This window comes from Pelophylax lessonae (genome assembly GCF_965119305.1).
Source record: "Pelophylax lessonae genome assembly, chromosome: 1".
Classification (NCBI taxonomy): domain Eukaryota; kingdom Metazoa; phylum Chordata; class Amphibia; order Anura; family Ranidae; genus Pelophylax; species Pelophylax lessonae.
In genome coordinates this window covers 577,280,865-577,298,196 of record NC_138768.1, presented here as the reverse complement: position 1 = coordinate 577,298,196, position 17,332 = coordinate 577,280,865, and the positions used below count along the sequence as shown (strand labels likewise).

The following is a 17,332-nucleotide window of genomic DNA, read 5'->3' as shown; positions in this document are numbered from 1 at the left end:
AATAAACAATAAAACAATGCCAATGTTTTTGTGACCCACCCCCCTTGGCCTGCGCCCCTGGCGGTTGCCTGTCATGCCAACCCCTTGCTATGCCCGTTTACCTAAAGGGTCAATTATGGTTTAGCTTATAATTTTGTTACATGATTACATTTTAGCAGACAATATATTGTGAAATGCCATACCTGAGTAAAACTCTCCTCCAGGAAATCCTCATCCTGGCTTGGATCTACCGACACTGAGCCCTCTGCCGATGTAGAAGGCAGTGTAGAAATTGACGGCCTGGATTCCAAGGTGTCTGCCAGGAACCGCATGTTATCATAGTACCACAGCCGTGGTACATGTACATTCCGTGCCCCTGCTCCAGACTGGGTGGACTCCTCTATTTTTTTTAACTCCCGCCTGTAGGCAGTACGAATACTGTTTATTTTTTTGCGTATATACTCAAAATTTGCCCCAGGATAGACGGGCTTGTAGAAGGCCACCAAATGTTCCATGGCCTGTTTTCGGAGTTTTCGATTTTTATAATCCGCGGACTTCACTTGCCACAAACACGGCAGTTGCCTGAACTCATCAATAAAACTTATTAAAAAGTTGTGGGTGGTGAAATTGTCCACCATATTGCAGGACAGTATATGCCTGCAAGACACAAAACAACACAAAACATATTAAAATAGCATGTATTTTGGCACATAATAAAGATATTCCTAATAAAAGCTGTATAGGGCCCAAAACACACACTTTCTATTAAAAGAGTCGTACCTTTGTTTGTGGGGAAAAGTCGTGATTCGCCGCTCGATCGTGCTCCAACTCTCGATATGTCCGCTAGCGAATCGTCGGCCGAACGATCTGGCGTCCTTTAAATACAGCGCAGGCGTCAACTCCTCCTCCAGTGGCGGGCTTGTGCAGGGGTGTGTACGTGCCGAAGATCAGGCCTACATGCGACACTCACACCTGAGGCAGTGGAATAATAATTGTTTAATTAGGAACCATGTCTCAACAATCTGGGAGCTCAATTAGTGGGGGCCGAAGTGATTGGGCCACCCGAAAATCAAGGGCTACACCCATGTCAAAGCCAGAAATGGTGGAGATGGTCTCCATTTTAGAAAAAATGGATTACGATGGAAAGTTGGCAAATTACGAGCGGCCCAATGCCAGGAAAGATGGCATCATGGACAAGGTGGTGGCCTGTTTGGTCAGAAAATTCGGTGTCGAGCGATCGAAAGATCAGATTAGGAAACGATGGTCTGACCTCAAACACCGTGAGCAGGATCAGCTTTCCCAAATCCATCGGATTTTGAAAAAAAGTAAGTTTTATTTTTTCTTTATTTTTTTAATCATGCAATATGTTTTTTATAATTTTGTGTATGTTGTATTAACATGTCTAGATTATAATGTCTATGTAAAAAGTTAGATTACTCATTTTAGTTGTCATGTCGTGATTTGATCGATCTATTGTTGATGTTTTAGTATATGACATTAAAAGTCAGGAAGCCATAGTGAAAAATATATGTATTGTGTTGCAACGAACGTTCTTTCCTGCACGAATCTTCTCAGCAAACATTCCTATTAATCACAGATTATTATTCAAACCTTTAAATAGGAGAAAAACGTAAACTCCGTGCCAAACAGTGGGAAAGGAGGAGGAGAGGTTTGGCAGCTCCATCTGCAGTGGAGGAAGAAGAGGAGGACATGGGCACAGAAGGTGGCACAGATTCCACTAAAGGTAATTGGTTCCTATGCACTGTCAAACATTAATGTACCATATTTTTCGTAGATAACCATGTACATGTCTTCATATTTGTTACTAAAAGAGCTATCAAGCAGGGCACCATGTCCTAACAAATGTACCTCTTGTGACTTTTATGATATGGCCAATGTTTTGTATTATGTAGATGAAGACATTATGCCGGAAATAATCCTGGTGGAGCCTACAAGTGACCAGACACCAGAGCAACAAGAAGGTTGGTAGTCACAGATTTTTGTGTAGTGGGATCATAGAAATATGTGTATTTGCAATGATTGTTTAACCTTATATTCTTGTATTCCCTTACAAATTTACATTGCAGATGTTGCATCATGCCAGGATGTGGCATCCCCAGCCAGGTCAGAAGCCCGATCTCCTGGCAACGTGCCAAGCAGCATGGAAGCCAGTTCAGAAACTGTGGAGGAACCAGGACCAAGTGTCCAAGAGCCAATTGTGTGCCCACGTAGGTTTTTTCAGAATGATTTTTATCAGTGTTATTTTTAGCCTCCAATTTACAACACTAGTTCCCTATGGGAGCCTCTTTATTTGAATGGAAGTCGCACCGTAAGTCGGATCAGGATGCTCTGACTTGCGGGGCCACTTGCGTTGTGAAGATTTTTGAGGGGGAACTACACCAAAAAATTGAAGAACCCACCGTGGGTGTCCCCCCAAGTTCACAACCAGGCCTTTTGTGTGTGGTATTGAGTTTGAGGGTATGCCCACAACAAAAAGACAGCGTGGGTTACCCCCAAAACCCCTACCAGACCCTTATACAAGCATGCAGCTTGTCAGGCCAGGAAAGAGAACGAGCAAGCGGACCAAACACCCCCTGGACCACAGCAGGACACATGCCCTCAACATGGGGGGGTTTTGTTGCTTTGGGCCAGGGGGCCTCTGCACCGCACACCCAAAAGCACCTTACTCCCATGTAGAGGAGGACAAGAGCCTCATCCCCACAACCCTGTCTGGTGGTTTTGGGGGGTCATGCGGCCAGGGGGTTCCTAGGACTTTGGAAGCAACCTTTAACAAAGGGTGGCCCCCAGATCCCAGACCCCAATCACTATGTGAATGGGTATGGGGTACATAGTACCCCTACACATTAACCACATAAATGGAAGTGTATGTGAATAACGACAGGAGACGTTTATGAAATGTTCTTAAAGATCTTCATCCGGTCTTCTCCACTCTGCTCTTTGGATCTTCTCCTCTCCAGTCTTCTGCTGTCCAATCTTCTGCTCTTATGTTGTCTGCTCTTTTGCCCTAGGCTCTTCTTCTTCCTCCTGTCCTCCTCCAATGCTGTTGCCGTGCATTCTGCCCGTCTCTGGTCTCTGCATCTTAATATATATACATTACAACCATGCCCTCACAATGACGTCATCATGCGTTCACACCCCTAATGAATATATAGTAAGCTCAGGAGACCGGCAGAATCATCAGCAACAGCATTGGAAGAGGTCAGGAGGAAGATGAAGAGCCTAGGGCAAAAGAGCATAAGAACAGGGTAGGTATTAACTCGAGAGGAATTTAAAGATTACCTGCACACCAAATGTTTCTATATTATGACCTCATGTAGGTGATTCACATTGACTCCGTTGTATTTTATTTTCCAGATCATGTATTACACACTTGCACATTGGCCAAATTGACCCGTGAGGCTCTTCAATGCTGCTCAGACCTCGAGCAAATAAAAGAGACTGCAACGGCATTGCAAGGAAAGATGCGTGATTTTGTGGACATGCTTGCCAAATTTTAAAAATAATTATTATAAAATTTTTTACAGTTTGTATTGGGATGTTCCCATTTTTATATAATATTTTAGGCCAGTTTTATGACACTCAGATGTTAAAGAGTGTACCCAAGTTTGGGAAAAGCACTTTCCAACACCCTAACCCTAACCCTAACCCTAACCCTAACCCTAACCCTAACCCTAACCCTAACCCTAACCCTGTGAATGTTTGATACTAAAACATTTTTACATTCAACAATGTGTGTTCAATTCTTTATTAGACTTTCGTTGGGGGGTCGAGGTCTAAAGCTGTGTAAAGAAGCACTAAATGTATGATGGCTGTCCTATTCACATACTTACATGTTAATGAAAGCATTTTGGACACTGCCATATGCAAGTTGCTGGAGGTGTCAATGAAATGTTAAAGATACCCCCAGTTTTAACGCATATCACAGTGCGATCTGACATTTCACACAGGATCGGAGCACACAAGTTTGAACGACTGTGCGATCCTATCCTGATGCGGCTGAATAAATGCATCATGTGCGACTTTTGTGCGAGTGCAGTGCGAATTGAGCCATACAAACTGTATAGCTGATTTTCGCATGAACATCTGATCGCATGTAATAAAGGAGCAGTGCGCTACGATATTACATGCCATCAGATGTGCAGTGTGAATTGAGACATACACTTTGTATGGCTACATTCGCACTGAACACGCATACAAGTCGCACATGACCCTTTATTTCTGATGTATCTGGATTGGATCGCACAGTGCTTAACACTTGTGGAATACAATCCTGTGGAAAAAGTAAGTGGCGGGTCACCCTTATGCAATGCTGGAAGGCTGCAAAGTCGCAGACTTCCCGCATCGCATAAGTGTGACTCAACACTCAAGGTACTAGCAGTCCTAGGATTCAATATGGCATTGATATTGCCAGTAGCAATCAGTGTAGGGAGATCAGTGTAATCTATAGTGTATTGCTTGTTCGTTGCTCTAGTTCACTTTCCATTACCTGTATATATATAACACTTTGAGATGAACAATGATCAAGTTTCACATAACACTGACATATCCTAACATTGGTGGGCAGTGAGAAGGATGTCATAAATGAACACAACATAACAGGTGTAGGTACTTTGTTAATACCCTAATGTATTATCTGAAATATATAGTATGGGCAACTTCTGGACAATGAACACCAATATAAGGTGACATTAGATGAACCTTGGGTGTGACCTAGTTCTCAATGTGACAGGGTTTGTGTACATTTTGTGGGGTGCAGAAGGCCCTTGTATTTACACCACTGGCTAAAAAATAACACATGGCCATCATCACTTTGGATCAGCTGGTGAGAGACTACAGTCAAGAAACACACTGATGAATGTATTAACCCTTCCAAAGTCACACATATATAACACATGATTAACCCAAATAATTGTGTTTGGCATATGTGCCCAAATGATTATAATCCACAATACAGAATCATTGCAATTTTTGTTTAATGTGTTGAAAAATAATATATCTCTGACATTTATCTTGTGTGTCCAATCTTTAACAAGATTAATGTGTTTGTGACAGTGATTGCTGCCAGGACACAGCTCCTCTCCCCACGAAATAGTCCAGATATTCCTGGCGGATCTGACGGGCCCTGTGTGATGCCAATGCTGACCGTCCAACTTCCATTGACGTCATGGACTCCACTTGGTTAGAAGGTTGGGCCTCTCCACTTGTACCTGGCATAGCAGGGTCAGTATCCAGTTGCTGCAAGACATAATTTTGTGCATTCCTGCGTAGGAAGTTGTGCAAAATGCAGCAACACAAGACCACATTATCCACTTTGTACAGTGCCAGGTTTATGGACGTCAGGAATATCCGGAACCGGTTGGCCATTATCCCGAAGGCATTCTCCACAACTCTGCGAGCTCTGGACAACCGGTAGTTGTAAATCCTTTGGTCTGGGGTGAGGTTCCTCTGAGGGTAGGGCTTCATGAGATGCTCCCCAAGCGCAAAAGCCTCATCTGCGATAAACACAAAGCTCATACCCTCAACAGTTTGCTCCCTGGATGGCAGGTTCAGAGTGCCGTTCTTTAGACGACGAGCGAACTCCGTCTGATCAATAACTCCCCCATCCGAATTGCGGCCATTTTTGCCAATATCCAAAAAAATAAACTCATAGTTTGCATTAACTATGGCTAGCATGACTATACTAAAAAAACCTTTATAATTATAATAAAATGTGCCGGAATTCGGAGGGGGGACAATGCGGACGTGCTTCCCATCAATAGCACCCCCACAATTGGGAAAATTCCACTTCTCCAGAAATTGATCAGAAATCTCCAGCCATTGCTCTGCGTTTGAAGGAAACTGTGGGGAAAAAATAAAAAAAAAAAAAAAAAAATTAGTGCTTGAGCACATCACATTATTAATTACACACACAGTTGTCTGTTAAATGCTTATGCAACTTGCTAAAAAAATATACAACAGGAAGGCAAAGGTTTGGATATGGGGATGTAACATCTACATACATTTATTTTCAACCTCCTATTGTTCTTATATTGTAAAGGGCCATACACACTAGAAGATTCTCTGAAGACTTTTTCGTGCAGATTTAACTTTTCTATGTAGTGCAAGGGCCTACCAGATTGCATAGGATTTGAAAGTGTTTGTTGGACCTCATATTATTTGGTTTTGGTAAATCGGAAGGATAAATTGTTCTGACAATCTTCTAGTGTGTATGGCCCATTATACTCACCAGCTAGAGCTGAGATTTACAAACTACGGCCCTCCAGCTGTTGCAGAACTACACATCCCATGAGGCCTTGTAATTCTCTCACATTCACAGACATGACTAGGCATGATGGAAATTGAAGTTCGTGAACAACTGGTGGGCCATAGTTTGAAGACCTCTGAACTTGAGCTTTGGTATATGCTGACTTTGAGATTTAGCATGTGGGTGGGGGGATGGGTAAGTAAAACTGGGCATTTATACATCAATTAGGGCTTGTGGTCAGTGAAGGTTTTAACATCATTACATAAACATACAGAATCATAGGTGGGAATGGATGGACTGATGTATTTTAGATAAATCATTAACTAGGTACTAAAACATTGGCCAAGGAATAATTGTTTGAGGGAAAGCAATAAAATGACCCAAATTCAAAATACTGTTAACAGGCAATGCGTTTAGGGACACATAGGAGAGAATGGTGGGGTGGTTAGTGGGTAATTTTACAAATGGTTAAAGATAATCTACATCTTTACTACTATGTGCATGCGGACAGAGGGTAGTTTACAAATAATGGCCTGTGTCAATTGCTGTACATCCAAAAACATCATAATTCAGGTGAAACTAGTAATACATGTAATGTAAAAAATAAAACATACCTTGATATAGTCCTTCTGCAAGACCTTGATGATGGCAGAGCAGGTCTCAGGGATGATGACTCCAAGTGCTTGGGGGGAGATGCCTGTGGTGAACTTCAGATCCTGCAGGCTTCTCCCTGTTGCAAGATACCTCAACGTCGCAATTAACCTTTGCTCAGGAGTAATTGCAAGCCGCATACAAGTATCCTGCTTCAGAATATAGGGGGACACCAGGGCAAGAAGACGGTAAAAGATGGGATCCGTCATCCTCAAATAATTCCTGAAGTCATCAGGATTATTTTCCTGGAGCTCCCTCAGCAAGGACATATGAGAAAATTGATCACGGTTAAGCAACCAATTTTTCGTCCAGGAGGTCCGCTTCTTCTTCCTATTGCTCGTACGTCGTCTCAGAGCCAAAACTCCAACACTAACGACAGCAACGGACGAATTCACGGTCGCCATAATAAATTCTCGAACGATGTCTCGGAAAATAGCGAAATGTCGTCAACCAAACAAATGCTACCGAAATCAGCGCGAGATGCCCAGAAGGGTCACGGCCAAACACTCACTTCCTCTTTTGTAGCGGCGAACGTGCGTGGAACGTACTGACGTCATTTTCTGTCGGAAGACAAATGTCCTGGGCAAGTTTGGAGCACTTTTCAACAGACAAACAACAAACACACCAGCCGCGAACATTTGTAGGACGTTCCGTCGGCCGACGATCGGTACGTGTGTACGGGGCTTTAGCTTTACAATTGCTAGGTTCTTCTTCTTTCTTGAATCCATAGCTGCGAAACACAAACACCTGCTGCAACGAAAAAGAGAAACAGAGAAAAAAAAATAGTGGCTGCCACTTCTCCATTGAAAAATGTATCATGCACATAAGGACAGAATATTGATCAGTATCTTGAGCGCCATTTGTTAAATATACAGTGGGGAAGTTTGGAGTGTTTATGAAGGTCACAAAATTGGGACATCACTTCCACCTATTCTGAAATGGATCGACAAAAACTGATCCTTCTATGCTGTAAACGAAGGACAATATGTCAATACTAGATGGAAGGTTTTCATATCAATCGAAAGATCTTTTCTAAATTTGAATAAAATGACCAGCTTTAATCACATGAAAAACTCTCATGCTAAAGAGCAGTACTGTGAAAAAATGTGAAAAAATTAAAAACAAAGTACATTTTTTAACTTTTTGTAAGATTTTTTTTTTTAACTGTAGCAACACAAAATATATGGCATGTTGCCCTGCTTGAGGTGTCTGCCCATTCACATGCAGGATGTACAGTATCTCAAAAAAGTGAGTACACCCCTCACATTTTTGTAAATATTTAATTACCGTATTTGCCGGCGTATAAGACGACTGGGCGTATAAGACGACCCACAACTTTTCCAGTTAAAATATAGATTTTGATATATACTCGCCGTATAAGACTACCCCTCTTCCAGTGCCCATATTGTACCGTATATACAGTTGGGAAACATCATTTTATTTATTTTCTTCCACTTAATTTACACCCCTTTATCTGGTAATCATAGATGTGACCAGATAAACCCGCCTCTTTCACCTGTCTGGCCCCTGCCCTGCTTGTACCGTAGTCTATGACACAGGACTCCCTGTCAGAGTTGGTTTCCCCGCCGCCGGATCTCATCGCGCATGCGCACCTACACCGCTTCAGGCCTCAGGAGCGAGACGCAGGGATGGACGCCGATAAGAAGGTAGGATACCAGAGCGGGCGGGTGAGCGAGCGGGCTGGCTGGCGGGCGGGCGGGCGGGTCAGACGGCTGAAAGGCATGTTTTTCCCAATGCATCTGGTCACATTGCCGCTCTCTCCATACCCCAGGCATACCACGGATGTTTTTGAGCGCCCCCTCCACCACATATTCTGATTCGGCGTATAAGACGATATCCGGCGTATAAGACGACCCCTGACTTTAGAGAAGATTTCCAGGGGTTAAAAAGTCGTCTTATACGCCGGAAAATACGGTATATCTTTTCATTGAAGAAATGACACTTTGCTACAATGTAAAGTAGTGAGTGTACAGCTTGTATAACAGTGTAAATTTGCTGTCCCCTAAAAAAATATCAAAACACAGCCATTTATGTCTTAACCGCTGGCAACAAAAGTGAGTACACCCCTAAGTGAAAATGTCCAAATTGGGTTCAATTAGCCATTTTTCCTCCCCGGTGTCATGTGACTCGTGAGTGTTACACGTAGGGCTGGGCAGAAAATCGATTAAATCGATAAATCGATTTTTTAGTGTAAAACGTTTTTTTTTTTTTTTTTTTTCAAACTCGAGTTTTTTGCCACTATAGTTTTTTCTATAGCGCGATATGAGCCAGCCCCCGCCCCGCGTAACCATAGACAGTACACACACACTAGCCGCCCCTTCAACTGCTCACTTGAGCTCTGAGTCTCTTTACCGTGTTCACTGATAGATAACTTCTCTTCCCTCACCTCACCGAGCGCACCATGTGACCGCGCTGCGCCGCCATTGGCCCAACGTCTTTGCATATTCATGAGCGGGGGTTGCCCACGCGCCACGTGACAGCCCGCTGCGCCATTGGCTGGTGAACGCTCTGTGCATTTGCATATGCATGAGGCTGGGTTTGGCATTTTGTAGAGGTTGGCCGTCGGGGCTTCTGGGAGTTGTAGTCTGCCGGAGACCTCTGTAGACGGGTCTATGTTTACAATGGCTCGGATGACTTTATGCCAACCGGCGGGGGGTATGGTAATGAGAGCAAGCGCTGGAGAGGGGTAGATTGGAGGAGGCTGGCCCATTGTGGCCTGAGCTCACTGTGAAGCATGTGGGGTCAGGAGCCCATTGCTGCCCCTAAGGCATGCCGGGTTATCCCTGCTCCATGTGACCTGACACTCCAGGCTGCTGGATTCTATCATCAGTCCTGCTTCATGTATGGCACTGCACCACAAATATTATTACCCACTTCACATCCAGAAGATTTACCCCCCCCCTCCTCCCCTTCATGACCAGGTCATTTTTAAATACAGCTCTGCATTACTTTAACTTGCAATTGCACAGTCGTGCGCCATTATTTTTTGCGCTGTAAACAAGAAAGAAGACCAACAATTTTGAAAAAAATATATATATATTTTTTTACTTTCTGCTAATAAAACATTCGGAAGATCGTTATTTTCTTTCTATTTTATTCTATTGTTTTGTTTTTAATCTATTTAATTTTAATTTATTCTATTCTACGCATTTTAACTCTTGAGGACAATCATAGCAATAAAGTTGCACTTTTGACACTATATCTGATGTCTGCAGTCATTCTTTAAGTGCATTGAAAAAAAAATCGAATCGAAACTCGAATTTTTTCTTTAAAAATCGAAGATTTTTTTTTAGGCAAAATCGCCCAGCCCTAGTTACACGGTCTTAGGTGTGAATGGGGAGCAGATGTGTTAAATTTGGTGTTATCACTCTCACTCTCTTATGCTGGTCACTGGAAGTTGAACATGGCACCTCATGGTAAAGCACTCTCTGAAAAAAAAGATTATTGCTCTACATAAAGATGGTCTAGACTATAACAAGTTTGCCAAGACCCTGAAACTGAGCTGTAGCACGGTGGCCAAGACCATACAGCGGTTTACCAGGACAGGTTCAACTCAGAACAGGCCTCGCCATGGTCGACCAAAGAAGTTGAGTGCACGTGCTCAGCATCATATCCAGAGGTTGCCTTTGGGAAATAGACGTATGGGTGCTGCCAGCATTGCTGTAGAAGTTGAAGGGGTGGGGGTTGTCAGCCTGTCAGTGCTCAGACCATACGCCGCAAACTGCATCAAATTGGTCTGCACGGCTGTCATCCCAGAAGAAAGCCTCTTCTAAAGATGATGCATAAGAAAGCCTGCAAACAGTTTGCTGAAGACAAGCAGACTAAGGACATGGATTACTGGAACCATGTCCTGTGGTCTGATGAGTCCAAAATAAATGTATTCGGTTCAGATGGTGTCAAGCGTGTGGGGCGGCAACCAGGTGAGGAGTACAAAGACAAGTGTGTCTTGCCTACAGTCAAGCATGGTGGTGGAGTGTCATGGCCTGGGGCTGCATGAGTGCTGCCCGCACTGGGGAGCTAAAGTTCATTGAGGGAACCATGAATGCCAACATGTACTGTGACATACTGAAGCAGAGCATGATTCCCTGCTTTCAGAGACTGGGCAGCAAGGCAGTATTCCAAACACACCTCCAGGATGACCACTGCTTTGCTAAAGTAGCTGAGGGTAAAGGTGATGGAAAGGCCAAGCATGTCTCCAGACCTAAACCCTATTGGGCATCTGTGGGGCATCCTCAAACGGAAGGTGAAGAAGCGCAAGATCTCTAACATTCACCAGCTCCGTGATGTCATCATGGAGGAGTGAAAGAGAACTCCAGTGGCAACCTGGTGAACTCCATACCCAAGGGGGTTAAGGCAGTGCTGAAAAGTAATGGTGGCCACACAAAATATTTACACTTTGGGCCCAATTTGGACATTTTCAACTAGGGGTGTACTCACTTTTGTTGCCAGCGGTTAAAACATTAATGGTTGTGTGTGAGTTATTTTGAGGGGACAGCAAATATACACTGTTATACAAGCTGTACACTCACTACTTTACATTGCAGCAGTTCGCTGCTGTGTAAGAGGATCGCGGCCTACCACGCGACACACAGCTTTCTGCAGCTCCAGCCCAGGCTGGACAGAAGTCACTCGCTACAACAGGGGTACCCAAGCAGGATCGCTGATCCATCGGAGTCGGTTGACTCACTGAATCAGCAAACTATAGCGATCTCAGCCTGCTTGCAGTACAGAGAGACTTTGACCATCCTTCAAGAAGTCATTATAGGTCCTCAAGATTGGTGAGAGGGCACTGCCCAAAATCCAGTTACCAGCCATTAATACATCACTCTGAACACTGTATACAGAAACCTTATACTTGGATTGCAACTAGTGAGAACAAGCTGCCCTGCATGTATTGCTTATCACTGTACAATACCTAGGAATTCTTTACTTCTTTGAGCTCCAACTGCCAGTGAAGGTAATTGCAAGGCCTTGCATTCTGAACACTGCTATTTTAGTGCTCTTAAGGGGGACATGCTACTGGTATCTATATTACTTTATCTCTCATTAGGATAAAAGTATTATACATTTGAGAGAGTTAAAGCAAGCTGCATTGTGTCAGTGTATTATTTAAAGGTATACACAACATGCCTGAACCTGAAGCCTGAACCTAGAGTGTCAGGAGGGCTGGAAAGTTCACAGGATCAAGGTGGGACAGAAGAATGTGCAACTATAAGCAACCCCCTAGGGGGCAGTGCTACATGTATACAAGTGGTAATAACCAAATCAATCTGTGAAAAATTATTTTCTCAGTTGCCTCTGTACACTAATTGGCGATTTCACCACACTACCCAGTGTTATTTCAAAAAATTCATATGTCCACCATACAAAATATACAGTGGTGGTAAAGCACTTTGATTTGTGAATACGATTGAAGAGCACTGTTGTGGATCACATATATTGAAATACTTTATTTTATTTTTTCGTTTATTCTCAGTTTCACTGTATATTTTGTATGGTGGACATATGAATATTTTGATATAACACTGGATGTAGATATGATTATGGTCAGTAGCGCTGCACTGTATTAAGCATTATAAAATAAGCAAATGTTTTGAGGCCTGCATTATTTTGATTACAAAAAGCCATAAATAAAGTAAACCTGCGCTAAAGGTGCAAAATGTGAAATATGCAAATTGCTGCTATGCACTATGCCATGATACCCAACATCAAAACAAAGAAAATTTGAGACTTTAAGTGAGGCATGTGATACGGCCGATAAAGTAAAAACATAATAGCATGTTTATTGTTGCAATGGCAATACATATGACATATAATCAAAAAAATAAAAAGCTCTGAGGACGTCATCGGAAGTGACTAAACACGTCAGCTTGGACCGCATAGCGTCATTACGTCACGCAGGTGGAACGCAAGCCGGGAGCCAGCTCGCCATTCCGCGAGGAGGACGTCCAGCCCGCACCGCTGACCACCAGTGACATTCTACTGCTGTTTTACATTATTTTGAACCCGAATATGGGTAATAAACTTTTTGAACTCTAATATTATTACACTATTTGGAGCATTCTTTTTTCCTCCCTTACCATACCTGGTTGTTTGCCGCGGAGCCTCAAGGAGCCGTTACCAGCCCATAGGACCACTAAAAAGGGGAACCCATCTAGCCCAGGGGGCTATTAAGCTCGTATGGTTCTAGTGCCATATGGCATATAGGACCCACTAGATTCGGTAAGTGATCCAATTTATTCATTCACTCAGGACAAGAAATCGCTGATATGGCCAATCAAGCCTGAGCACATGCACCTTTGTATTTTGAAGATTCACTTTCACTAAGGACAATTACTTTTTTTGAGCACAAAGTCACTGTTTACTCTGGACTGTTCAAAAATTAATTTTAATACTGTTGATTGTATTTTATCTATAATTTTATATGTCATATACCAAGTCACTTATGCACTTTATGGCACCTATTTAACTATTTATTGGGAATTTTTGATGATTTATACGTATATTTATCTATTGATTTCATTTTTATGACATATTTGTTTGATTATCACTGAGATTGGCATGGATATTGTTATCCATTAGTTATTTAGTAGCAAGCGCTGTATTTGGTCTTTCTACAAGACCATTCACCCTTCAGTATACCTTTTATTCTACAGCAGCTGCTTCTTCACTTATTTATTTATTTTCCTATTTATTCTCAGGCACATAGGTTATTTGCACACAATTACACACCCTTTCCCATCGGCGCGCGGAATATACTCTGTATATTTTTTCACACAAAAAAAAATAAAAATAAAAAATAAAATAAAAATGTAGTGTAATTTGTAGTAAATTGAAAGATGTGAGCTATTATACATTACCCAAAATCAAAGATAAATGCAACCATTGTTGCACACAGTAATTATAGAGTATGGCTATAGGTACATATAAATCATAGAACTGCATGAAAGTAGGCCCGACGCGTTTCTGTGGACTGTATTTCACTTCATCAGGAGCAGGTGTATGATACGTATCTGAAAAAAATATGTATATCAGAAAAGTACCAATGCAGTATACTGGTTTAGGGGGAGGAAAAGATCAACTCCAATCAACTTACAATAAACCTCAAATCTTGCAAAACATGCTAATATAGAATGCTGGACTCGGCCAAGGATGCATCCCTCCCATGAGCTGGGGGGCACAAAAAATGCAGGCAAGCAATGCACGAACATGCACAACTGAGAGAAAAGATAGACATAAGTTAACCAACATCATATAGAATCAATATACAAACAGTTAAACCACATTCATAAGTCATAAATTAAATAAATTAGTGACTCCAGCTAAGGAAATAAGAGCAATTATAAAGTCCAAAAAAAGAAGGATCAAAAACTGTTAATCAACCTGGAGGTGTGCAGGAGAGTTCCATGATCTGTGAGGCTCGCTTTGATGCTGTAAATTTAAACAAAGGGCAGACAGACCGCTCTTAGTAAGGGGGTCACATATGTTCCGGTAAGTGCAGCATGAGCTTTGTTGGTGAGACTCTGGCTATCCTGTGATTTCCATTTCTCAACACAGCATGTGGGGCTGTCATCTTGATTTCAGTTTGTGGTCCTGCTTTCTTTGGACTTTATGATTGCTCTTATCTCCTTAGTGGAAGTCACAAGTTTGATTTATCACTTATGAATGTGCTTTAATTGTTTCATCAATTATTGATTGTTTGTTTAACAAAAACAAAAATAGCAAATAAAAAAAAAAAAAACAATATAGCGTATACAATTGCGACACAAATCATTGTAATTGAATGTTATTAAAAATCACCTTTACTTTTCAATCTGCAGCCGCTGTAATTTTCTGAAAATGCAATGCAATATGGCTACTTGGAGGCGTTCTGTACACAGAATGTATACTGACCACACCCCAGAAACATCATTTCCTGCTTGTGTGATTGGCTCACCAATTTTCCCAGAAGTCTGCCTAAGATACAAGTCAGATTTCTGGCATCCCCTGCAACAAAAATTTCATTTTTGGTGAGATACTCCCAATAGGAACACATCTGAAGGGATGCAGGCCCAGCAGATTTCCTCATTAGAGCCCTACAGCTGCACAGCTGATTGATAATTATGAAACCACTCCCATTAGACCCACTCAGCACAGAGGCACAGAGGAACAAACATGGATTTCTTCAGAATAACAAAAGGTCCGAATCTGCAACAAAGTTTGTTAAAATCCTTGTAATGTACATAGATCACACAGAGGGGAATGTTTTTTTCTCAACAAAAGTGGAGTTACGCTTTAAAACATACCCTATATCGTTGGGGACTTTCATATTTATTTATCAGGGGGTAGCTGGATAGGCAAACTCTAAAGATGATCTATAGCCAAGCCAATAAAGTTATATTCATATTTGTGATACCCAACTATGTTGTGAATTGTATTTATTACCAGCGATTTCCAAGGCTTTTTCAGGTTCCCCTATTGGTAACCCATGCAGGGCATCAGGGCAATATCTGTTACCACTGTGTGCCGTAGCTCCTGTGGTGTAGAGCAGTTCAGCCACTGCCATGACCCCATATCTGAATAAACTTACAGAGAATGTAGTGCTTATTATTTCTTAAACTGACATTGGGGATGACAATATGAAAGCCACTAAGCCAGCTGTATCACTTTACAATTTCTAGATGGCTTTAGTTCAGCTTTAAAATGCATATCTTCTATTGTTTCATTACCTATGTCTCTAATTTCTTTTTAAATTGCAGGTTTGGTTAATTGTTTTTTAAATTCCATGTAGGTGTACAAGCATAATAGAACGAGAACAATAGTTAACAAGCATCTTTTGTAAAATCCCTAAGGATGTATTGTGGTAGACTGTTTAGTTTCACTTTCATAGAGGTTTCCTCTCAAGCATAAGGTTTAAAAGAAGTGTTGGAATCCAGGACTTCCCCGTCAGCCCATAGGTCATACAGTAACTGCCAGTATAAATATATCTGTGTTCTTTCACTTAGCTGCCTTTACTTGTTTTAGCTGCAAAGAGCACTGATCCTGCTGTTATCATGGACTTCAAGTGTGCTGTCATCGTTTGTGTTCTACTCTCTGCCATCCTTGTACAAGGTAAGGTCCATGATTTTACAGGCAAACCATTAGCACCAACTCATCGGCATTTGTGTTAGTTCTGATAACACTATTTTACCTTTTATCACATTTAATATTGTGATGGATTTCAGTTGTCTAATTTCTGTCTCCCGTCAGGACAACAAAGACAACAAGCAGAGCGATGCTTATGTAAGAACTTTTCAAAGAAGCTTGATGTAAAGAGGACAGTGAAGTTAGAGATTTTCCCACCAAGTCCCAAATGTGCAAGTGAAGAATATATGTAAGTACACCACAATATGCTTCAGCATATGCTTGCTCACTTCCACAAATAACACTGATTAAGTCGAAATCAGAGTTGGCTAGCTTAACATGTTCAATGATCTGGTATAATTTTCCTTTAGATTTACCAAAAAACATATAATATGAGGTAAAAAAAAGAACTTTCAATTGTATCCAATTAGGCAGGCTCTTGCACTACATAGTTTAAGGTAAATTTTAAAGGCAAATTGAACAAAAGGATTGAACATGTATGGCCAGCCTTAGAATTTACTTTTACTAGCTACTATCTGATGCAGTTACGTTAATCTATCACTAACTGTATATTTATTATGTATTTCCTACTGCCATGTGAGGTTTATACCATCCCTTTACCATTTAATGTATTTATCTGAGCGTATTTTTTTTATGTTTGGGGTGGTTTACTGTGAAACTCCAGGATTTTAAACCCCTATACATACATTTATCTTAAAGTCTTTGTGATGGTCCTATGATGTTTTTTCTAGCTTCTACTAGCAGCAGTGGGGATAGGTATTTTTCCAGGACTAATGCATGTGCTTTGATCCCAGCCTGCGTGATGACATGCCCCCTAGGGGATGGCAGGTAAATGACAGGCTGAGCTCACAGGAAATGCCAGTGTTCACGTACTCTCTACACTCTCCAGTGCTGTCCATGACTTCTTACTTGGTCCATGTAGGGAAAGCCTCAAAACTCATGGGTTTCAGTAACATTTTGACTGTTAAAGCCAGATTGAAAATTATATTTATTTTTACAAACATGTAGGTAGACAGACATGTTTGGAGAGCAATTCAGTCACATTACATTCTGTTGGTTTGAAAACATTTGCACTGTCTTCCTAAGGACTTGCATTACAATTTATACATTCTGAAGTGGGTGGCACCTAGCTAACTAAATTCTTTTAAAGTCCCATTTGAGTCTTTGGTGACATTCTTTTATATGCGGATGGTCATTCACATCACTTCCAAGGCTTGTTTGCTGAACAGGTCTTCAAAGGTCTAGATAGCAGTCTAACAGCTGGAGGCGTAAATGGCTTTTGAACACAACACC

The 17,332-nt window shown here is 41.7% G+C and overlaps 2 protein-coding genes across 3 annotated transcripts in view; one reads left to right on the top strand and one right to left on the bottom strand.

Annotated features, from left to right (window-relative positions):
• The window catches only part of RUFY3 (RUN and FYVE domain containing 3), a 388,583-nt gene that overhangs the window by 216,876 nt on the left and 154,375 nt on the right, over positions 1-17,332 (bottom strand). The gene's annotated exons all lie outside the window — the stretch shown is intronic.
• Positions 15,887-17,332, top strand: part of LOC309544331 (C-X-C motif chemokine 10-like) — a 3,571-nt gene continuing 2,125 nt past the window's right edge. Inside the window, exons 1-2 of the mRNA XM_082243236.1 lie at positions 15,887-16,006; positions 16,145-16,268. Of these exons, the coding sequence (XP_082099362.1) occupies positions 15,949-16,006; positions 16,145-16,268 (182 nt within the window). The 5' untranslated portion in view covers positions 15,887-15,948. The remainder of the gene's footprint in view (positions 16,007-16,144; positions 16,269-17,332) is intronic.